The following is a 24,383-nucleotide window of genomic DNA, read 5'->3' as shown; positions in this document are numbered from 1 at the left end:
CCCCCTCTTATCCCCCCTGCGGTCCCCCTCTTGTCCCCCTTTTCACGTGACCCCTCTGACCTGTGCTCTGTGACAGCACAGCAAGAGCACCCCATGCTCAGGTTGCCATGGCGATGACCTTGGAGGGCCCCAGTCAGACACACACACTCGCTTACACACTGCGGCAAAGGCGAGCGATCGATATTCTATTATACGGAGGGTGGCGAGGAGGGAGAGAGGAGAGTCGCACTGCAGTGAGCTCACTGCAGAGGGACACGGGGGAAATTAGAGAGAGGGTGAGTGTGTGAGTGTGTTTGTCAGTGAGAGTGACAGAAAGTGGGTGTGCATGTGTCTTAGTGTGTGTATGTATGAGCAGGAGACACTGCATTTGTCATTGGACAGTGGATGAGCAGTGCCGGAAAGTTTTTGTGTTTCTCACTCAAGGGGATCTGTCCTAAATTTACACTGGATGCAGCAAAGTGACCTCTCACAATACCCAATACTATCATATTATAGAGCTGTATATTGTGTATAATTTATTTGATTTGTGTACTAGTTGGGCAATAAGAGGTTCATTTAAAATAGATGAGTCCTGTGGCACAGAGAGGAAGCACAATTACAGTCTGCTCCCCAAAGATAAAAGATATACTACCTTGTTTCGTTTGCAGGAATGTAACCTTTTGGAAATAACTTTTATTAATAACAGAATTTCCCATTCCTTCATGGACACCTAATTCATGTGCTATTTCTGTTTTTATAGTTTGGGGAAAGAGTAGAACATCATTCTCTTTGTAAGACTTCTGCTGACAGTGAAGCTCATCTCTGTCGATGTCAGACAAGGCTAACACATTTATACAGTGGTTTGGTGCATTACCCTGGACTGCTGCCAATTCTTCCTCCTATGGCAGTTTAACATTATGCAGTTTGCAGGTTGAAGTGCATATTAACTCGTAACACTAGGTGGCATCCCATCCTCATGTTTCTATTTTTATCATTCCTGCTGTGCTAATACTGGTGTCACAACAGCTGCATCACTTCTTCGTTTCATAATTAATTGATTAAATAAATGAAAAAATAATTTCATATTTGAATATATGTATTGGGGCAACAGTGAGGCTGATACACAGGGTGTCAGCAAATATTACTTCTTGAGGCTGTTCATTTATGTGAAGTGTATTCATATATGTAGTCAGATCAAGTATGACAAAGTAGCATTAAGAAAAATTAGCATAGAGTTAAATATTTTCTTGCAAAAATTGAATATTACAAGATTCAAAAAGGAGGTTTTCCTGCAGGGCTATGGCAATAGATTGCATTAGATTTACTATACTATATTGTGTACACCCACAATTAGTAATGCACATTTTAAACTATGTTCAAGTGAGGGTAAGAAAGACAGATAATATGAGGAAGGAATAAAATGAGAGTAAAGATTCAAAAGTCAGAAACAGAGACAGAGAGACACACAGACGGGTCTAAGTTGTATTAAATGTTCTAGATGTTTTATTGGTGTTGGTTTCATTTATTTGACACACATGTTCTACTAGTTGTGAATTTTTTTTTTTCTTGAATTTCAACCCTTTCAGCCATCTGAGATAGACCCAGCCTGAGACCGCTGGCCCTTCACTGGTCTCCAACACATACATGCACACAGACCCGGGCTGGACCGACCTATATAGCAGGACCTGGAGTGAACCAGACCTGGATCTGATCCGGTAATAGACCCCAGGCACGTGGACTCATCATCACCACTCACCACAGCACAGCACACTGCACCACATCATACCGACACACCTGCAGTGACAGGAACCTGAAAGCCTTGGTTGGTGTCCTGTGTCTTTTGGTAAAAACACAAAACCCTGCTCTGCTGTTACAGTTTCAGAATAGCCTCCTGAAAAACCAGCAAAAATAACTGAAACCAAACAAAAAACAAAACGAGACACAAATCTCTCACTTTTTCCTATCTCACCAATATTGTTAATGTTCTTCCTTTTGAATGTCTCTCTTGAGCTGTTTTTCAACATGTGTTTTTTTATTGTTTCATTTAAATTCAGTATAGAATTATATAGATTTCCTAGAGCACACAGAAAGATTGATTTGTATTTATCAACTTGGGGCGGTGTACTGTAATAGTTATTAACAAGGACAATGGTTCACACAGTGCACACAAACAGAGACAAACGGGGCAGGAGGGAGGGAGGGGAGGGGAGGGGTGTGAGAGACAGAGGGGGGAGAGAGGAGGGACAGGACGCCATGGGGTGTGCTTTGTTAGGCCTAAATGAGGAAAAGCAGCTCTCACATATCCCCCCTCCCGTTTTAGAAATAAAAAAAGACAAGTAAAACCATCGAAACCCCCCTACCCCACATATTAAAAAACAACAACACTGTGGCCGTTGAGAACGGAAGAGAAGGAAAATGGACGCAGTGAGAACAACAGGGAGATGACCACTCCGCTGGTCCTCCACAGACAGGAGACGGAGGCGAGAGGTGGCAGTCGAAGTGGTGTCGGCGGTGGGATCTCACTGTGTGATCTTTTTATCTGTGTGTGATTGGAGGACAAGCAAAGGGTTGGCGAGGAGGGAAAAGAGAGAGAGGAACGAAGGTACAGAGAAAGACGAGGGTGGGAGAGCAGGGGAAGAAGAGGGAGGGGAAGGAGCTGGATGGCCCTTTTTGCAGAGCATAGACACTCCCTTTGTATCCTTAGCTCATTCAAATCTACATACACAATATGCAGCTGCCGTTTGGTAGATATATTGGTTTATGTACACAGCAGTGAGAGAACACATGCAAAGAGTATCATAGGAGATGGGGAGAAAGGGGGGCGGGTCAATGTAGAAAGTTGTAAAGGTGCTTTTGCTGTTTTTAATCTTTGGGGCAGTTGTGATGAAAATTGCTTCAAAGCGGTTTTTGTCTTTAAGGGGGCGGGGCGTCTGGAGGTGTGTCTTGCCAGGGATGGAGTGACAGGAGGGAGCAATAAGTGGAAGATGAAGGGGGTTTGAGCAAAGATGCTCCGTCGATCAATAGTATGTCTCCCTTTCCACCCAACCTGGAGTGCAAATGAGAGAAAGAAACAGTTACAGTTCATTCGACAATGTTTTATCATATTTTTATGACAATTTACATTTTATTAGTATTAGCTAAAGGACTAGTTCAACACTTTGGTATGGTAAATGGGAAGCTACTGTGAGCAGTCAGTTAGCTTAGCTTAGCACAAAGACTAGAACCAGAGGGAAAGAGCTAGCCTGACTCTGTTAGAAGATGTCAAAATCCACCTACCAGCACCGGTAAGCTCACTAATTTACACATTATATCTCATTTATTTATTGGTTTTACAGGGTTTACGAGACAACAAGCAGAGACAACCGGATGTTTCTGCACCTAACAAAGGCAAAGTCTAGCACATAAACCACCCCATAAAAACCACAGGATGTTGTTGTTAAACTGCTCCTCTGAAGAAACGTTGGTTAAGCGCTTGTTGAAAGCTGCAACACTCACCTCCAGGGTTCCGACGGAGGAGAAGTTTTCGGACTTCATCATAAACAAAGATGAGGAAACTATAGGGGAATGCACAAAACCACCAAGTAGGCCTGTGGGTAAGACAAGAGAAGAAGAATGATTAAAAATGATAAACAGAAAATGCTATATGGGTTAATATCAGAGGTACTGCATATGCATCCACGTGATATATATAGTAATGGTGCTCACTTTAGAGGATACATCCTGAGTGCCACATCCATGCCTGGGCAATAGGACAGGAAGGCAGCCAGAGCTGTTTCTTCAAACAGGCCAAAGATCAAGATTTTGTTCCTGGGTAGAGAAACACGACATTATTAAAGAGCAGAAATGATAATGCAGAAATTAAGATACTTGTCAACCCAGTTTAGATCATACAATGCTACTGTTTCCTGGCAAAAAACATCAATTTAGCAATGACAGAATATGTTTCAGTAGAGTGGTGTCACAGTATAGTTGTTGGACTCACCTCATGCCCTGCTGGAACACAGAGTTACGTCTGGTCTTGCAGATGATGACATCAGCCCACTGCACTACCACAATACTGACAAAGAAGGCTGTGTGGCATGTGAATTCCACAATCTTCCTCTGCTCGTATGTCTAAAAGGCAGAGAAGGACAGAAAAACAGTAAGATAACGTAACAAAACCCAGAAACACACACACACACACACACACACACACAGGTTCACCTAAACACACACAGACACTACACACTCACCCACTGCTGTCCATAGCTGTCTTCCAGGTCGTTGACAGAGCGGTCATCCCAGTTGAGCCTGATGCCTACTAGTTGGGAGGGCAGGAAACCATTTTCAGCCAAGATCACAAAGTAGGCGAAGAAGCCTCCCAGAGCCTGAATCATACCTGAAAAAAAACATACACAGAGAGATGAAGTAACAGATTTTTAGGATTGCTGACTTCCTTAATCTAGTGTCCCCAAAAACACTGCAGACAGATGCAAAGATAATCCGGCTGTTGTTGTTTGTGAACAATCAAGGGGGATAAAGTTGATTTGAAGACAAAATTACTTTCAGGCAACCAAGATCAAACTTCAATCCATATCAAAGACAATTCATAGCCTAGATCAACTGACCCATCTTCAATTCACCTACCAATTTGTCCATAGGCAATGCTGATAAGCCTCTCATTCACCAGCTTGTCCCTGAATGGGTTCCTGGGCTGACGCTTCATGATGTCGCTCTCAGCTGCTTCATAAGCCAAGGAGATGGCTGGCACCTGAGTGGAGGGGGAAGAAATGTGAACTTTAAGTACTGTATGACGTGTCATATCGAAGGAGTTGGATCCAAGGGTGTCTGTGTGTGGGCATGAAGCTATATGTGTCATATCAAGCATTGGGTGTTTGATCAGCTCTCACCATGTCAGTTCCCAGGTCAATACACAGGATGGTGATGGTTCCCAGTGGCAGAGGAATATTGACAATGATAAACAGCAGGAAGGGTGTGATTTCTGGGATGTTGCTGGTCAGTGTGTAGGCGATGGACTTTTTAAGGTTATCAAAGATCAGGCGGCCTAAAGAGAGAGAAGCAGACAGGTTACATCATGTAAGTAAAGTCAGTGATCTAGCTCTGAGTTTGTGTCAGAAATTTTGTTTTATTTAATCTGCAGAGAAACATAATCATCAACACTTCCATTTTACTTGATTTCTAATTTTCCATCCTCCTATTTCTACATATTTTTTTCATATTCTCTCATTAAAAACTCTTTACTGATTTAATCACGTTCAATCTTCCAGTTCTGTCTCTTGCATGTCTCACCTTCTTCCACTCCTGTGACAATAGATGCAAAGTTGTCATCCAACAAGATCATGTCTGCGGCCTGTTTGGACACATCAGAGCCTGAGATTCCCATGGCAACACCAATGTCGGCCTTTTTCAGTGCAGGAGAGTCATTCACACCATCACCTGTCACAGCCACAATGGCACCCTGGGAGAGATGAGAAAAGGGAAGGTGAAAATCAGAAGGTTACATAGCATAAATAAAGTTATATTGTTAGATGTATTTATCCCTTATTTTGTAACAATCTTTATTGTAACAATCTATGCAAGAGCCACATATTAATCCTCTTTTCATTCATACTAACACAAGGAATATTAAATAAATTAGTCAAAATAAATAAATTATATGAGACAGTGATTCACAAATACACTATATTGGCACGAATTTAAATTTACAAAACTGCAAAACAACCTCTACTTTTTCAGCACCTGTTTTTTGAATTTTTTTTTTTTTTTTGGAAAACCAATTGTAGTTTTTACATAAGAAAATATTTTATTTGGTAATCATAAGTTGAATAAACAATCCTATATCTTTTAAATGAAACTGTGACATCTAACTGACAACAAAATGTATGCAAATTCTAATATGAATGTTAATATTTTAATATAAAGTCTTTTATGTAAACTAATAAAAACTAAAGCCTTTCGGTATATCAGAAGCAATCTAACCATCTCACAGTGAGGAAAACATTTTATGTGTCAGTCAGGGAAGCTTCATTCAACAGACAACTAGCACCATCTGCTGTTGTGAAAGTGTAATGATATTTTGAAGCCAAAGTCACTTCCAAAAAACAAAGTACAATTTTTTATTTCATTTTATTGTCTAGAACATAATTTCTAATAAAAAAAAAAGAAGCTCTTCTCACCTGTCTCTGGCAACCTTCTACAATGATGAGCTTCTGCTGTGGGGAGGTCCTGGCAAACACGATCTCTGTGTGATTCCTCAGGATATCGTCCATCTGATCCTGAGATAGATCTTTTAGGTCTGTACCATGGATCACACAGGCCTTGGCATCCCTGAACACAGACATTGCAACGTTCATGTTAGCCTCATAATTTAACATTATTTATATGACCATGTATGTTTTTCTGTTAAGAATCTTTACCTGGGGTTGACCTGGCTGACAGGTATGTTGAGACGAGCTGCAATGTCCTCCACTGTCTCATTGCCTTCTGAGATGATGCCCACTCCCTTGGCAATGGCCTTGGCTGTGATGGGATGATCTCCAGTGACCATAATAACCTGCAACAACAAGAGCAATAAAGATGACGTTTCTTCATGTGATTTCAATGACATTTCGCAACAGAGCCTGTTTTATGAAGCACTGTAAGGAAAAAAGAGATCATATGTGAGGTTCACCTTGATACCAGCAGATCGGCATTTGCCAACAGCATCGGGCACAGCAGCACGGGGAGGGTCAATCATGGACATGAGGCCAACAAAGCAAAGGTTGTCTGTCTGGAAGTTGACATCATCTGTGTCAAAGGCAAACCCCTTGGGGTACTGGTCCTCTGGAAGCAGCAAGTGGCAGAAACCTGGGAGGAACAGAAATGTGTGCTTTAGTAGAGCTTCTCTCCCTATCCCAAGATCACCTCTACAATATCTAATGCTCAGTAAATTACATTTAGAAATTGATTTGTTTCCATCATTCAACTGATTGTTAGTTTAAAAAAAGTTGTAGATATTCCTTACCTAGTACTCTCTCTCCCAGTCCTCCCAATTCCATGTAGGCATTCTGGAAAGCTTCCTTCATCTCCTCATCCATAGGCTGCTCCTTGCCCTGCAGCAGGATGGTGGAGCAACGGTCCAGGATCCTCTCAGGGGCTCCCTTCATCACCAGCAGGTAGCGGTTGTCATTTGGATCCTCTGTCTCATGCACTGAGAGCTAAAGGAGGAGAACAGAAGTGAAAGTTAAGATAAAAACCCTCCCATATATTTGTATAATGTGCATTGCTATTTACAATGTTGTTCTTATTATTTGTGTGTGCACAGCTATATTTAGCCATTATTTACCTGGTATTTGTTGGTGGAGTTAAAGGGGATCTCAGCCACCTTCTTGTTCTTGTCCCTCATCAACCTGACTGAGCCACAGGACAGCTCGATACACTTCAGCAGGGCTGACTCGGAGGCATCGCCAGCAACATCACGCTTCAGGATGGCCACTGAGTCTTGTCCTGCTTTGAACTGAGCGCGGTTACACAGAGCAGCAACACGAGCCAGAGACAGCCATGTCACTGAACTCTTGTCAAATGAGGCACCTGAATGAGGAACAGAAAAATGGGCATTAATCACTGCTGTAGTAACTGTTTGCTCCTTTTACAGTAGACACATATTTCAGACACCAGTGGTTTGTGTTTGCCCTCTCCTCACTGACCAGACTGGTCCTCAGTGGTGTCGGCCTCGTGGATCTGGTTGTCAAACCACATGTGGGCCACAGTCATCCTGTTCTGGGTCAGAGTGCCTGTCTTGTCAGAGCAGATGGTGGAGGTGGAGCCCAGGGTTTCCACAGCTTCCAAGTTCTTCACCAGGCAGTTCTTCTTAGCCATACGTTTGGCAGTCAGGGTCAGACACACCTGCAGGCGAATACATTCATGATGTTAAAACACGTTAAGGTTGACTGAATATATTATTTGGATGTAGCAACTATGAAGCTATAAGGGAGAATTTCCCTGTTTCTTGATGCTTAAGAAAGTGAGCTCATGGTACAATTACAGTTAACTAAGTTTAACAAAATAGACCCAAAATAGTAATAAGAAAGTATGTACATGGTAGGTGCTAAAATAAGTAAGAAATAAAATCTTGTGCGTCCAAAAGAAACAAATGACCGACATTAACGAATTGCTAAAAGAAAAGATGCAATATGATACTACTGTGTGGAAAGGGTTTAAAGAAGTAGCTAATAACTGGCCCACTTACAGTGACTGTAGCCAACAGCCCTTCAGGCACGTTTGCCACAATGATGCCGATGAGGAAGATGACAGCCTCCAGCCAGCTGTAACCCAGGATGAGGGCCAGGACGAAAAAGGTGACACCCAAGAAGACAGCCACACCTGTGATGATGTGGATGAAGTGCTCGATCTCCTTAGCAATGGGGGTTTTGCCGGTCTCCAGGCCAGAGGTCAGAGTAGCAATGCGACCCATGACTGTGCGGTCTCCAGTGCAGATAACAAGGCCACGAGCTGTGCCTGGTTAAGGAAAAGAACAGAAATATAATGTTGTAAAATATCATTTATAGCCACAGTATCTGTGTCTTGTAACCACATTTAATTGAGATAAAACCACCATTACATTTTAACAAACGGCAAAGTATAAATGTTGAGTTTATTAATCAGCTCAGTTTGGTGGGTTTAAATCCAGAGAATGTAATGTTATTGCCATGGTGACAATACCTTCCACACAGTTGGTGGAGAAGAAAGCAATGTTACGGGTCTCCAAGGGGTTGTCATGGGTACAGTCAGGTGACCTGCTCTGAGGTTCTGACTCGCCTGTCAGGGAGGAGTTATCCACCTATTAAGAAACAGAAAAAATAAAAACATGTTGTATATAACAAGAATCAAGAATTTGAATGTGTGTGTATATGTGTTTGTATGTGTATGTGTATGTGTAACTGTGTGTGTACCTTGCAGCCGTGAGCAGAAACCACCCTGATGTCAGCAGGGATCCTGTCTCCTCCCTTCACTTCAATAAGATCTCCGGCCACCACTTCTTCGGCATTGATCTGTACCTTCTCACCCTCACGGATGACCAACGCTTGCTGCAGGGAGATATCAGTTATGGTTAGAAAATATGCACACACACACACACACACACACACACACACACACACACACACACACACACCTGCGACCGAGAACAGGCGGAGTGAGCACTCATGAAGTCGTCCTCTCACAGCACACACACACACAGCCAGAAACACGGTCATTTGGAATAAGCATTCAATCTAGGCAGTGCAGAGTAACTTTTCTCTTCCTTCATGTTCATGTTTGACTGTACATCCTGTAAGTAAAGGTTTCATCAAATCTAATGCACTCGCAATCAAAACACACTGAATGCATTGTATAAACTATTTGCAGGCTGAGAGTGGCAACCACCAGCTGTGCCACATCCTTTTGCAATATACAGTATTTGGCCTTCATTTAAGTGTGTAACAGGAGGTGGCTCATTTAAGAAGTGAAAAACAATACAATTATAAATGTCAAAACCGGAGGTTCTTGATGGACAGTATTTTACCACAGGCTTGTCTTTGTCTACCAATTATCCCTATAAAGGCAAAATCTCTAAAAGAAAACTTGTAAAGGCAAAACTGCTCACTCTTTTAGGACAGCAGCCAGCAAACATTACTCTGTGACTAACTCTTGGCTGTAAAGCAAAATTGCCACACTGTGAAGACATGAATAGAGGCAAGTATTTCTGCTTCCCAGTGTCAAAGACATATTAACTGGGTATTAAGAATCTATAGTTTCCAGTGTCCTACGTATATTCACTTTCAAGGCTGAAAAGTCTGAGTCCAGATTTGATAAGAGAGAATTCAAATTAAATTTTCAGACATAAGTTGGTTTCATTCAGTCCTTTAGAGCAAAGGCATATTTACCTGAGGCACCATGTTCTTGAAGGACTCCATGATTTTAGAGCTCTTGGCCTCTTGGAAGTATGAGAAGCAACCAGTAATGATGACGACAGCTGTGAGCACAATACCTAGGTACAACTGGAGAGAGAGAGAGGGAGAGAGAGAGAGAGAGAGAGAGAGTTGAACATATGTGAGTGTCAGGTGTGTGGAGGCACTGGGTACAATTTGTGTGACAGTCAAAGGTGTTATTTATGTCCGTATTTCAGAGTGTGGCTGATGTGTTAATGAGGTGTGGATGGGCCAGATGTGAATATGTGTGTGCAAAATCTTTGTGACTGTTTGTGTGTATGTGCACATGTGGTGCTCACATTGTCTCCTGCGGGATCGTCCTCAGTGGCTGCCTGGATGGCATAGGCCAGGAAGCAGAGGATGGCACCGAGCCACAGCAGGACGGAGAATCCACCAAACAGCTGGCGACAGAACTTGACCCATTCCGGAGTGGTGGGAGGAGGGGTGAGAGCATTGGGACCATCCCTGATCAGAAACTCTGCTGCCTTGGCATTGGTCAGTCCCTGGAGGGAACAGAGAGGAGGTGAGATGTAGAGTTAGCAGAGAAAGGCAGTGGGTCTACAGTTTGTTAACATTCTCACATATCTTTATTATGACTTTTGAGTCTAGTTGACTGTTGGCTTGTGATTGTCAAAAACTGTAATAAATCATTGAAGGTACTCTCATGCCATCTAGTGGACAACCGGAAAAACAGACTCACACCAAAGACAGATAGATACATAGACAGTACATGCTGACAGAACCTGAAATCATAAACTCACCTGGACAATGTCAGTCTGGAATTTCCTGCATACTTCCTCTACAGACATCTTATGTTCCGTCTGAAAAGAAATATACAGGGACAATCAGTACTCTGCATGGTTCAATACGTTTATTTACCATTTCTTTGCATGCAGGAAAAAATAGTAGAAAGTTTCCAGATTAAAATTGTTTTGAGCTTTGTTGCATTTTTAGGATATCAGTAATTTAATGGCATACAAGGTAATTAGAAATTTACTCCATGCATGCAGTTCACCTGAGAGATAAGAGTGTTAGGGCAGCCAGATATGGCGACCCTGGTGTCAGTTTCTTGCGCTGAGGTGTAAGATCAAAGTGATGACCTCCTGACAACAAGTCAACCCTCTTACCAGCAAAAATACATTAATTTGGCCTGTATGAGATTTTCCTTCTCTCCAACAAAAATTGGCGTCAGTTCACTTTCATTTACTACAACCTGCAAGAAGATGTTCTTCAAAGTTGAAAATCATTTTGATTGACTTTATAACAACACTCAGTTCCACAAGGATTCAGAGATTAAAGGTTTTACTTACAATGGGCACTTCCTTCTTCAGGTCATCCATGTCCTTGGCCCCCGCCTTCTTCTTCTTGGGGGATCGGTCATCTTTGTCCTGTGTGGTGGCAACGCGGTAACTGTCTGACCGCCCATACTACAGACACACACACATGTTTTATACATGCCTTCGGACTAGATTAAGGAGATAGTGGCCTGTGCGCCTTTGTATATAATCTTAGCCGTTCTCTGGGCTTGTACATGAACATTGTATTAACTAAAAACTATACTTCGTCTCTGAAAGTGCATTACATACCCTCTTTATTCAGAGAGCTGTCTTGCCTGGCTTTCAAACAGTATTTATCAGTCACTGACTGCAACAGAAATAAAGCCAGTGGGCTTTATTGAATTGCCCTTGAGATTTCTCTCTGTCAGTAAATAGCATCGTATCCCGGTGAAATGGCCTTGAGAAGTCACCTGCATTTCTCAGTTGGTAATAATGTCAATTATTCTGAGTTTATGAGGAAGATATTAGATGAAAAGCATTAACATAAAAACCTAGTATCATAAGAATCATTGTGACATGAAAGGGAAATGCATTACCCTGGTAGGTCTGTTTTGCTCGAGTGCACTATCAACACACATTAACAACTGCCCCTGCAGTCTGCTCTGCCATATCCATCTGATCAAATAAATCTTGCTCTGATGTTCTGATGTCCACAACAGCCTGATGGACACATCAAACATAACCAAGTGCAAATGGTTTAACCTGTAGGTTTTAACTAAATGCTTCCTGCTGCCTTTCTTTTTTTTATCTGGCAGTGAGTATTAAAGACATGGGAGAGAGAGAGAGAGAGAGAGAGAAAGAGAGAGAGAGAGAGAGAGAGAGAGAGAGCAGACAAACTATGTTTATAGCCTCATCAAAGGCTTTTTGATTAGATTCTAGTATGTTCTATGCTATTAGATCAGAGACACTTTGATGCCAAGATTACAAAAAAATTAAGTCCCACATACACACATGAATGCACACACAGTCACATCAAATGTCCTCGTCCTCTTCCGCCTGCCTGTTGTTCCTGGTACACCATTTACTATAACCCTCAGAAATTGACTTATGTTGTTAAACTAGATGTGAGTGGCCTATTAATAACCACAATTTCTCCAGGGCTGCACGTTCTAGTCCTTCTAGCACTGTAACTGTAAAACTAGCTTGTCGTCCGGAAGGAGAGCAGCCTGACCGCTGGGCCACATCAATACAAATGTCCCTCATCAAAGGTCAGAGGTGACAAAGAGAGGCAAGAATCCCTCCCAGGAGGTGTGAGTGGGTCCCCATGGACTGGCCTTTCATTGACACAACTGAGTCATCAAGGAACTGCCCTTGGTGGCGGATCAATGTAGCCAAATATACACTGATGAATCCAGGCAGGGGTGTACAGCATGACAGATAACAGAGTAGCAGAGTCCAGCTGATAATAAAGTCACATAAATTTACCTTGGATCAGACATAAACATCAATACCTATCAACTGATCATCCATGACAACAATTATCTTAATATAAGATTAAGTTATGTGTGTCAGAAGATCAGAGTAGTGGGTTTTGGGAAATATGGAGTACCCCAGAGCTCTGTTCTTGGTCCGCTGCTTTTCTTTCTTTATTCTTATTCTCTCTTTATTTCACCTCTTGGCCAAATTATACACAGTCATAGAATTAATGTCCACTGATACGCTGATGATACTCAGCTGAATCTTCCTGTAAAAGCTAATGATACCTCTAAAATGATGAAATTAGAGGCCTTATTGACTGCTATGAAGCTGGATGTCAGAATTTTTTCCTGCTTCTGCAAAGCAAAAACTGAGTTGCTTGTCACTGGCCCATCCCAACATAGACACAAATTTGACCAAGTAACAGTAACCCTTGACAACTGTGTGATTTATCAAAGTAAGACAGCCAAGAACCTTGGCGTTACATCTGATCCTACCCTAGAAACATCACAAAGACCATTTTTCACCTATGTAACATAGTTAGAATTGAATATTTTCTGTCTATTGCTGTAATGTGTTGTTTTCAGCCCTGCCCCTGCCTACAAATCTTCAAGTGGTTCAGAATGCTGCAGCTAGAATTTTAACTACATGCAGAATATTTAGCTTCCCTTTACTGGCTCCTGAGACTTTAAGGTGCTTCTAAGGTGCTTTTGACGACTTACAAAATCCTAAATGACAGGCCTCTTCATACACTGTCTGATCTCCTTCAACCTTATATTCCCTCCCGTGCTCTTCGAATGCAAGGTCTTTCCCCAGAGTTAGGAAGATGTCAGCAGGCTGCAGAGTCTTTTCCTACCATGCCCCCTTCGTCTGTAACAACCTCCCTGCTAACATCAGACTATCTGACTCCTTGTCTCGCTCTCTCCCTCTGTTTGTTTGTTTTCTTCTTCTGGATGTGTGAATAATGTACTTATCCAGGTCTTCATGGTGGAGAGATGGTTGTGTTGCTCAGGTCCTGTCTGTTGGCAGCACCTGGATGTTGCTCCAAGACTATAGTCTTCATTAATGTTTCCGAACTATAATGCTGTCACCCTGAATGTTGACACTGTAAATCTACTTTGTTGCTCCATTCTGTACATAAGATATTTATTGCATGTCAGTCCGTCCTGGATGAGGGATTCCTCCTCTGCTGCTCTTCCTGAGGTTTGATTTCATTTTTTCTCATCTCCAGAGTTTCACCTTGTTTAAGGACAGATGGTATTGTAATCTTGTACATATTGTTGAGCCCCTTGAGGCAAATTTGTGATTTGTGATATAAATAAAATCTAACTTGACTTGGACTGTGTCCTAAAATTCAGTGAAATAAGGCAAACACCCCCTGGTGGTACGATACTGTAGCGACATTTTCAGGAGTGCAAAATGTTCAAGTAACTTGACTGTTCTGTTGTCATCTGAGATTATAACACAGATATGGACGACAAAGAGTTGGCCTTAAATATAGTGCTTAAAAGTATGTTTCTAAGTGGGTCCATTGTTCAAATTCTAACTTTAAACTAGTATATTTGCAAAAGGTCTCCACTCATGCTGATTGACAAACACACACCCATACCACACCAAAACACACACACCTGCAGTGGGACTAAATGTGACTAACAAATATCAACTTGCCACTGCCTTTCCCACTTGAGTTGTAATCAAACCGCTCTTGTGAAATCACATCCATACATTCCAGATTGTACATTGATAAAAAACCAGTCTTTCTGGTTTGTTGTCTGGTTTGTCGTCATAAAAAAATGTTTCTTGAAGCCACATGAGGAAGACAACTCTCACGCACTTAACCACTGAGCACGGGCTACTCAACAGCCACTTCTGAATTCAAAGCAAACAATGAAACCATTCGTTCAAGCATGTCAGGCAGAGAGTAGTATGTCAGTGGGAGGGAGCTGTTTGACATGACTTCAAATGCACACACACACACACACATACATGCAAACATAGAGAGTTCTGCAACAAAAGAACAGCCGATCAAATCTCTTGCTGCAGCAAGACCAGGCAGGCCTGGTGAGGTAGGGATGCACAGAGCCGAAACTGATGCAGTGGAAAAGTACTGCTGCTCATCCCCTCTGAGACACACCCTGGATATGTGTGTGTGTGTGTGTGTGTGTGTGTGTGTGTGTGTGGGGGGGGGGGGGTCTTAATGTGTGCATGTGTGGGGGTGTGTTGGAACATACATGTATTATATGTATATATTATTCATTGGCGATTAAGTGAATGAATGCTGGCTATGTAAGATCAAAGGTGTTGAATGACATGGAAGTTACTGATTTACCTTGTATTCAAGTGTCAATTTGGTGCCATAGTCTCAAGATGACAGACTGGCAGGTGTGTTAGTATGGATTAATAGATTGTGGCTACTGGTTAGTTTTTTCCACAGACTGAATTAGGGACCATTGTCAGCTCAAAAGCGCACCTGCTCTTCTGAGTGTATGCATGCTTAAATTGCTAATAGAAATATAGACACACACAGATCTATCGCTCTCTGTCACGTTCGCACATGCACACACACACATACACAAATGCCCAGACAATAGAAGTGGTTGGTAGGGAGGTGGACAGGAGATACAAACAAAACGATATGTGGTGAAAAGTAAAGACACAGAGAGATGGATGTGAAGGGGGTGGATGACAGACGTGACTGGGCACATGGAAAGGGAGACGTCAGTGGGAGGTGAGAAGCAGAGACAGGTAAAGAGTGAGAAAGGGAGGTGGAGATTGGGACTGAGAGTGAATGAGAGAGAGAGAAACAGAGAGCATGAGAGAGAGAGAGTGAGAGAGAGGGAGAGAGAGAGAGGAACTGTTGTCACCCTTCTCTCATGCTTCTAATTAGATATTGACCACCAGTCTTTGTCTGCTGGCTCCGTGTCAGTGTTTGACCCACAGTCACCCCCACTCTAATAGATTGCACAACCTCACTTATGGTGGGTGTGTGTCACTTTCAGTATGTGTTCTCATATGCTAAAAGATTATACTCTCACTCCAGGTGTCCGTGAGTGTCCTTAAGTGCATTTGCGGATATGAATGTTATCAGTATGACTCGCAGAGAAAAGAGAGGTTGCTGATTTATCTTTTGTGTTCATTTACAGCGTGCTGAGTATGTTTTACGTGAATACCTGTTTTGGCTCTGCGTGTTTGTACGTGTGTGCTTGCCACTCAATCATTAATGATAGACAAGACAGCCTACCAAGCCTCTCCTTCCCCTCCTCTGTGCACACCCGGCTACCTGATTACACTTCACTCTAAGCCCCCCTATTTAGCATTCATAAGCAGTATGTTAACATTCAATAGAGTGTTTATATCACATTATAATGTAGTGGTAATGAGATATAAATGCTGCTGTAGTCAGCCTTGAGTAGAGTCTGGTCTGTAAATAGATAATGAATGACAACATGGTAAAACACATCTGTAATAATATCAATTATGGCTAAATAGGAGAAGTTATAATTGTTGAGAAATACTATTCCTTAATAAATACCTACAAATATCCTTATGCCTGCAAATACCTATATTATTGTGTGGTATAAAGGCTTAACTAAAGATTTATATAATGCTTATAATGCTAAATAGGGGGACTTAAAGTAAAGTGTTAGCATATTTTCTTATTGCACCTCTGGTGCTAACATTTTGCCTCAGTCACAAAACAAGAAGGCCTTTAAACTACATACATGTCTGTTGTCACTGCAGTTCACCCTCTCATCTGTGTTCATGTGTGTTTAAGCCTGAGTCTGTTGTCTCATCTTGATTATCTAATTATTCAGCAGAGAAATATCGTGTCTACATTTTGTGCATATACAATCCAAGTGTCTTTTCATATGCAGACGACATTGAAGTGTGCCGCCTGTGTGTGTCTGTGTCGGTGTCCAGCTGTCTCACACAGCTCTGGGTAATGTAATGAGCCCCCTCAGTCCTGAGGAAGGAAACAGAGACCCGTGGCTGGAATTACAGACGCTCGCTCTCCCACAAGCACACAGATGAACAGACTGACGTACAGACACATCTCTGACATTATCAGGAAATGGAAAAATCACACACTCCTCTATGGATTACATAGTGAAATCACTCATGTCCAGTTACATAGTGGCTTATTAAAATGTGATTAAAGTATCAATAATTCAATTAGGCCAGCGCTTCATGTGTCTGGTTGTGTGTTTGATCTGATCATAAACTATTCTGTGGGCCTGCTCTGGCAGACCAAACTAAGTCCTGCATTTTGTCGTCATGTGAATAACTTTGATAAGGGAGTGTGCTTGGAGGGCAAGTAACCATGGTGACCAGCAGTGGCCTAGTACTCTTAGGATCCCCTGATGTGATCCGTGACAACTAATAATTGATGCATCTGTAACTGGACACTGTATTCACTGCTGTATAACACAGACAGGCAAGTGACTCAAGAAATCGGTGTGTGTTTTTGTGTGCATGTGTCTGCGTGAGCAGAGGTGAGTCATTGTGTTGGCTACAGTCCGTATGAGCAGCGTCTACACGCATTGCGGCAGAGAGAGCAAGGGAGATGTAGAGTGAATGAGAGGGAGAGACCTAGTGATTGTGAAATCACATAATAAGGCATAAAAATAAAACACAGCTCAGAACTTATAATCAAAGAGCTTGGAGAAGGAAAGAGCTAAATCTTTTTTAAAAATGTAGAGTTGCTGATATTCTGACTTGAACAAGCAGTGGGCTTGGTAAAAGCAAATTTGGACTTCTTATCAATCGTAAAATTACAAAGATGTAATTTATTTTGTCATAAATTGCATTTAGCAGAATGAAATTGAGTGAAATTACCCTGTTGTATTGTGCGATCATGTACCCACTGAGTGACATGTTCAATTTAGGAGTGGCACCTCAGAAGTACCATGTCAAGCATGTTAAGGACAACAGGTTGGGGGGTGTGTTTGACTGGGATGTATATTTTCCTTCTCCTTTAATGGCACGCATAATGATGGGAAGAGGCGAGCAATGCCATTGCTGTGCCATTTTGTTTCTCTTTATATGTGAGGCCATATGAGGAAGTGGTTTGTAGGTGGAAGAAACATGATCATGCTTCACATTCTGTTCTTATTTTATCGTACTGGAACAGACACATTTGTCAAACCAACATATGAGTCTCCACTTCCTCTTTATACAGAGCAGACTGAGCTTCTCTCCACCGACCATGTGAGATCTACATCATGGCCTCATTCTGTGTTTTTCATTTTAAACAGGTTTCAACTGTGCTCTAGGCACATGGGATTTATTTTGCGTGCAAAATACAAAAGCATTCAAAGCAAGGCCAGATGTGCTAAACTAGAGAGAACGTAGATGTATCTTGCTGCATCCTGCTTCTTCTGAATCGTATTTAACGGTAACATAATACCTCTTAATATTGGGGCTGAAGGTCATCTGTCTCAGGCCTGCTCATTTAGGGGAAAAGATGGCCAACATGGTGCCAGGTAGCAGGTTGGTTAAAAGTATATTTCCTTTTAAGTGGGGCAACATGCCCTTCGTAAAAAAAATAAATAAATAAATAAAATTTGTAAAACTGTATTTTGAAATCTGTACTTAAACTTTTGCATCTGTAGAGATGCAGCAATGTGTGTGGTGTGTGGTGTGTGTGTGTGTGTGTGTATATGTGTGTGTGTGTGTGTGTGTGTGTGTGTGTGTGTGTGTGTGTGACCTTGCCAAGGTCATTGGGCCATCTGCTGGGTGGCAGGGCTCTGGGCCACAGTAGGGGGCTCAGGCTAGGGACCAAGAGACATGGCTGTTGGGATTAGCTAGTCTGATTACTCTACTGGATTAGCCCACTCTGCTCGTCTCTCTCTTTGTCTCTATATCACTCTACTTTCTGTGCCGTTCTCTTTCAGTAAAAACAAATACATAAATTTGATCGTCACATTTATCATTAGGTTCTGGTTCCCTATAATTTGGTGAACAGCTTCTTACAGTACTGGGCAGGGGAATGATTAGATGATTATTTTTAACAGATGGTAATGATTTGAACGCCTTGTAAAAGAGACTGTCAGGATATTTGTTTCACTTATTTATATCAGCCTTGAGAGTGATGTGAAGGCATCTTATCTTTATATTCAAGTGAGCAGACATCAAAAGGAGGAGATTCAAGGTATAAGACATGAAGAAGAAAGAAAGATAAAAAAGAACATTTTGGGAAGAAACAGACAGTGAAGACAACAGTTGAAGGGGACATGTACCGACACATGAAACGAGTTGATCTGATGGAATGGTATCTGTGAATAGGTAAATGTAGAATAAAAAGATTGTGGCTTCTTAATAGCACTAAGAAAAGCTTAATCTCTAAACCACATAAACACAAAGAGATTAAATCTCAAATCATGTGTGAGCTGTGCTCTCTCCAAAAACTAAAAATAAACAAAAGCAAGAAACAAAACCAAACGCAACCCAAACTGAAAACCCCAATTGCAGTTTTAACCCCCCCCCCCCCATTCTGTTCCCTTCTGCCCATCTGTCTGTCATCATCATCATCTGTTCATCCCACAGAGATAATTGTGTAACTGTGTAACTTTGGTTCTACACAATGCGCTGCCCCACCCCAACCCCCCCCCCACCCCCCCGGATGGCTAAATTATGTACTTATACTGCGGTTTGTGTGTCTTGGGGTGTGTGTGAATGTAGCCTGGTCTAGTTTAGCATTGTAAATCTTGGTTCGTTGGCGTTCGTAGCTAACATGGCATCTCGCCATGGTAGAGAAAGGGCACCTTAGGACTCTTCAGCAAGCAGTCGGTCACGCAGGGATGTGCAGATGTGTGTGCATGCACATCCATACACACAGCTGCTGATTGCTGCACCCAAAAACCAGCGACCCAAAAACCCATTAACATATCACATTTGTGATTTCAAACCAGGATCTGTTGTGTCCAGTGGAGCTGGGAAATCATTCACAATCCACTCATCAGGAATATAATTACTGTTAATTATAAAACTACTTAAAGAATTACATGGTAACAAAATTTTAAAAAAAATTTAATGCCGCAAGGCTTTTGATTTTAACCAGCCTTTGTCCATTGTGGCTGCCCAGAGTTACACTTTGTGCTTTGGTGTATTCACGCAGGAAGACACACGCACACATTTACAGTCACACACGCTTCACAAACATACACACATCTCCAGGACAACACCCTGAATTAGTCATGTTGTTGTAGTCAGGCAACCTAACCCTTCTGAATCGTTCTCATTATGGGAGCCCATCAGCCCGTTATTGTTGGAAAACTGTTAGCCTTATCAGTCACAGTGCCTACTGTAATCTTGTTTTAAAGTAATGTATGAAGGAGACAGCACTGACCTTTACATTTTATTAGCATTACACAAGCTGCTTCTGAGCTCACAGCTCTGGCCTTCTCCTGTTAGTCTCACACTAGTGAGGAGACTGCAGCTTTTTTGCTGAGGCACTAGAGAAGTCTGGACTCTGCCCTTCAGCAATACTCTCACTAAGGACATTGTCCTCATTACAATGGATATCTATTGATCAAAGACCCTCAAGAGGTTTGAAGGAGACAATAGAGGAGCATTTCAAACAGTCACCATATTGACCTTAATTGACCCCTAGGCCACAGGGCCACAACATCCCAGCTGGCTGTTCAGTCAAAAAGACCATGCGGATGATCAGACACTGTGTGGACACGCTTTTCTATTGGTTCCTGCAACGTGTGGGACAGATCAGTCGTGGTACAGTGCAGCCTATCAGCATCAGGCAGCAGGTGCAGTGGGGAGGGATGTGCAGCACTCTGCACCAAACTGAGGGCTGGGCCTCTGCAGAGGCCACACACATCCAACTCCTGAACTACCTTCCACAAGCACCTTCTTCTTCTCTTTCACTGCACACGCCTCACTAGTGCCAATATGAAAGCACACGCTGTTCTAGAAACCTTTATATCAGGATATGAGGTAATTAGTAAGTCTAATCAAAGTCTTAGAGGAAACTCAACACTGACAGGAGCTTCTCCTCAGTCTTGCTGCATTCAGATCAGCATAACCACACCCCTCGCCATGACCTTCTGACAAAACCTCAGTGCTGCTACGGCACCTTCATCTTTCTTTAATCCCCCATCTCTCCTGGTGTATTAGCCCACCTACACTACACCTCGCCAACCTCTCCACCACCACTACGTTCACCCTTCAGTCAATGTCCTGTGAAGATCATCCACCCAACCCCTTCCCGCCTCTCCCTATCCCATCTGTCTCCTGTCGTCCTGATAACCAATCCCACAAAGCGCAGCAAGAGGAAACAGGAGCCATGGTAATATGAGCCTCAGGTCATTATCCTGTAACAGGATATACAGCCAGGCTGCCCTCCCCCTCCACATGCCTCCTCCCTCACTTTAAATCCCTCTCTCTTTCTCTCTCTCTCTCTCTACACCTGCAGACCAGTCAGTACTTATCTGCCCTTCCTCTCTCTCTCTCTCTGTCCCTCTTGCTCTCTCAGCAGTGGCACCCTTCCCCCCATCAGTGTCACGTGTCTGAAGGTGAAAACCAGCAGTCCATGCATGGTGTGCAGCCCTTCATCACATAGTCTCATCAGCACCAGCATCCTACAGTCTCATCAGCATCAGCCACTACTACGTAGAGCTGCATCAATGCAGAGAGCAGAACAAGAGAAGGTGAAGGGGTGTACGTCTATTTCTTTAGAGATGCTCCATTCGTCTCTGTGCCCTGTTGTCTCTCTAATATCCCTGACGATGCAGCTTTGCTCTATAGCATCACTGCTGTCTCTATAACCCGGTACTTTCTGCGTGGCTCCTCCTGGCCACCTATCAGAGCTCTTTACAGGGAATTTCCACACCAGAGGCCCCGCCCCCGGTTTGACGCAGAAGGCACGTCGCAAGCGGTGCCCACTGCGGCCTTGGGAAAGGACAGCTGGCAGTGCCATCGCACAGTGCGCCAGTGCGAAATTTGCGGAAGACAGACAGACACAGGGGGAGGGGGAGGGGGAGGGGGTGGCTGGAGGGAGAAAGAAAGAAATTTTCGGTAGTGTAGTCGACCGGCGACGCATGATAACATGATACCCCGTACACTCATCCATCCACCTCTCCATCCTTTTATCCATCCTCCTTTTCCCCTTCAGGGTCACCTCAGAGCGCACAGAGTGAAAAGCAAGGAAACACCCTTTGACAGGTCGCCAGGGATGCTCATATTCTTTTTTTTTATAATATCATGTCTGGGCAGCCGTGGCATCCGTGGCATCTTCCGAAATGACACCACTTCGCTTCAGAATCTCAACCTCATGCTGTTTAACCAAAATTTCCACACAGCTGCAGCGCCGACATGTGTAAGCACTTTTTTTTGCCATCCCATCCCTTTTGACGCAGTGCCCACTAATGTTCCTGTGTTGGCTTTCACATCTAAATGAATACCCTGACACGGAGCAGAGGCTCTCTCCACCCTCGAAACCTACATCTTGAGCCGGCAGAGAGATGTCAGATGCTGCAGTGGCAACATCAGCTCGTGTCACTGCGTTGACACCGGTTTGCGTTGCTTAGAGGGCGGCCGCTGTCTTTCTGCACCGCATGGTCCTCTCTGCAGCGTCATGCCACCGCATCGTTAAGCAGACAGACCGAGGGAGAGATTAAAAATTGCGACTCCTTTCGCAAGATGGTGATCGAATAAAAAATTGCGCAATAGCCCAAACCGGCAGTCGCATCATCACCTTGGCATTTTACAGTGGCGCTGTGTTATTCCAGCATCCTCCACTGATTCATTTGCACAGCTAATAAGTTGATCTAGATAACTGGGGACAGATCAGATGCTTTTAATGGTTTAACGGTTCGGCACTCTCTAAAGTCAAACTTAACTCTAACGAGCACGTCGTCGTGCTCCTGGTGCACTGAACGCATCGTTTTTTTAATCTGTAGTGTGTGTGAATGTGTTCACTGTTGGCGATTATCGAGTGCCTGTTATGTCACAAATTAAAGGGGAAATAAGCTGGTGAGGCGCTTACTCCCGGTAACCGCATTATGACGCATGGGTCATCGAGGGTGCCGAGGATGAGACTCCTCCGCTGGTAGCGTCCGCTTTAAGGACGCGATGGACTCCGCCAGATGCTGCTCCTGTGTGGCACCAGACCGGAGAGAGGGGCAGTGCCAGCGGGGGTTTAAAACCGGACAGGATAGGAGGGGGTGGGGGGGGGTGGGGGGAGCAGGGGGCAGCGAGGGCATGAAGGAGGTCACAGTACACTGTGTTCATTAATCACTGGGAAAGTCATAATTCCCAACTATGTACTTTTATACCTTCAAATATAATAAAAACTCATATTTTAAACCACAGGTTAATGATGGGTGAACAGCATAGGTTTCTAAAATGTACCCCCCCCCCCTCCCCCCTCTGTCCCTCTCTCCCACACGAGAGCTCTCTGTAGGAATAAACCGATTAGGCCTACCACGGCTGGCAAGGTTATCTAGTCAAAATAAGGCCTATCAGAGAGACACTGACAACCTTTAAACCACAGCAGACTTTCTTTACTTTTGAGACTTTCGTTCATATTTCATCTCGGGACCTATTTAAGTTGAACGAGCAAATCAGAGCAAAAGACATTAGCCAATAATATTCTATTCCTGTCGAAACCAGGCTAAAGTCAAATCAGATGAGCTGTTAAATGCCATTGCTGTCTATGGCTGCATTAGACAGAAGCTACTGGCTACATCAATTTGTCGCAGTCTAGGGGAGCAGGGTAAAACACAGTTCCGCATTAGAGTCAATGTCACTCAGAGAAACCAGATTTCCATAAAGGAAAAAAAATGACATCACGTCTCGTTTTGAAGCCTTTCCGCGTCAAGAGCGAGATATCAGGCTACCTCTCACTTCTCAGGCCATTTCAGGTGGGCTACAATGCAGTAAAAAAGTTGGAATCGTCAGTCTTACCCCCATGTTGGCGCAGTCACTCTTCTCCTCTCAGGTGATGCACAGCTTGAGAGGTGTCAGCCCCTCACGTTGAATTAGATATCAAAATGCCTTGCCTTTGAAAACAAAAGAGGATATGCTCAGTTTTTTCGGGGTTGCTTAGCCTAAATGAAAAATGAGCAGGAAAAAGACGTCAGGGAAGATGTCTATGTGTCTGACAAAATAGTGTTCTTGGGATTAAATAAATTGTCTCTCAAACCTTCAAAAAGGTTAGGCTACAGTCGTTCTCCTCCGTGAGACGTCTTTCAAATGAAATGTTGCGGTCTCAAGCGGAGCATCACGCGGGGATGCGCTTCCTTCCTTTGCTCTCTGATACTTGCGGTGAAAGACCGGCGAAACTAACGTGCCGCACTGCTACCTTTTCAGCACTTGGTGTCCATCCGCGGCTCTGCCTGCTGCCGCAGTACTCCGTTCCTCTTGCTGCACCACTCCGCCAGTGGAAGAAGCGCCGCCTCGAGCAAATGACTGAACCGAGGGGCCAACTACACCCGCCTACCCCTCAGACAGACGGCCAATCATAATTCGGAGCGTCTCATCGCTGATGGGATCGCTGGCCAATCGGTTTAAGCTCACTCTTGAAGCGAGCCAATAGAAAGCCATTTCTGCCCCTCCTGCATTACTGCAGATTTCCGAGGCTTGCAGCCAGCAACGTCGCGAGTCTCTAGGCTGAAATTTTGTATAAATGGACGCACAAGGTTAGATTCTAGTTGTCGTGATTGTGTTTGTTCATTATGTAATGTATTCA

At 43.3% G+C, this 24,383-nt stretch overlaps 1 protein-coding gene across 2 annotated transcripts; it reads right to left on the bottom strand.

Annotated features, from left to right (window-relative positions):
• Positions 1-2,897: 2,897 nt before the first annotated feature.
• On the bottom strand, positions 2,898-24,051 carry LOC111230037 (sodium/potassium-transporting ATPase subunit alpha-3). Of its 2 annotated transcripts, none has more exons than XM_022756574.1 (23): positions 23,838-24,051; positions 23,600-23,694; positions 11,237-11,353; positions 10,688-10,747; positions 10,226-10,429; positions 9,882-9,995; positions 8,910-9,044; positions 8,680-8,797; positions 8,207-8,475; positions 7,665-7,863; positions 7,304-7,548; positions 6,983-7,175; positions 6,650-6,825; positions 6,396-6,532; positions 6,156-6,306; positions 5,269-5,437; positions 4,869-5,023; positions 4,606-4,729; positions 4,212-4,357; positions 3,962-4,092; positions 3,685-3,786; positions 3,475-3,566; positions 2,898-3,025 (listed from the first exon to the last, which is right to left on the bottom strand). In XM_022756574.1, the coding sequence occupies exons 2-23, from the start codon at positions 23,603-23,605 to the stop codon at positions 2,997-2,999; spliced, it is 3,072 nt and encodes a 1,023-aa protein (XP_022612295.1). In that variant the 5' UTR covers positions 23,606-23,694; positions 23,838-24,051; the 3' UTR covers positions 2,898-2,996. The 2 variants fall into 2 exon arrangements, with proteins under 2 accessions (XP_022612295.1, XP_022612296.1); XM_022756575.1 differs by having other exon boundaries at positions 11,237-11,314; positions 23,838-24,050.
• Between the last annotated feature and the right edge of the window lie 332 nt (positions 24,052-24,383).

The sequence above is a fragment of the Seriola dumerili genome, unplaced genomic scaffold (genome assembly GCF_002260705.1).
Source record: "Seriola dumerili isolate Sdu_G_001 unplaced genomic scaffold, Sdu_1.0 BDQW01000258.1, whole genome shotgun sequence".
Lineage (NCBI taxonomy): Eukaryota > Metazoa > Chordata > Actinopteri > Carangiformes > Carangidae > Seriola > Seriola dumerili.
Note: the sequence above shows the minus strand (reverse complement) of the source record. Positions and strands in the feature narration are given on the sequence as shown.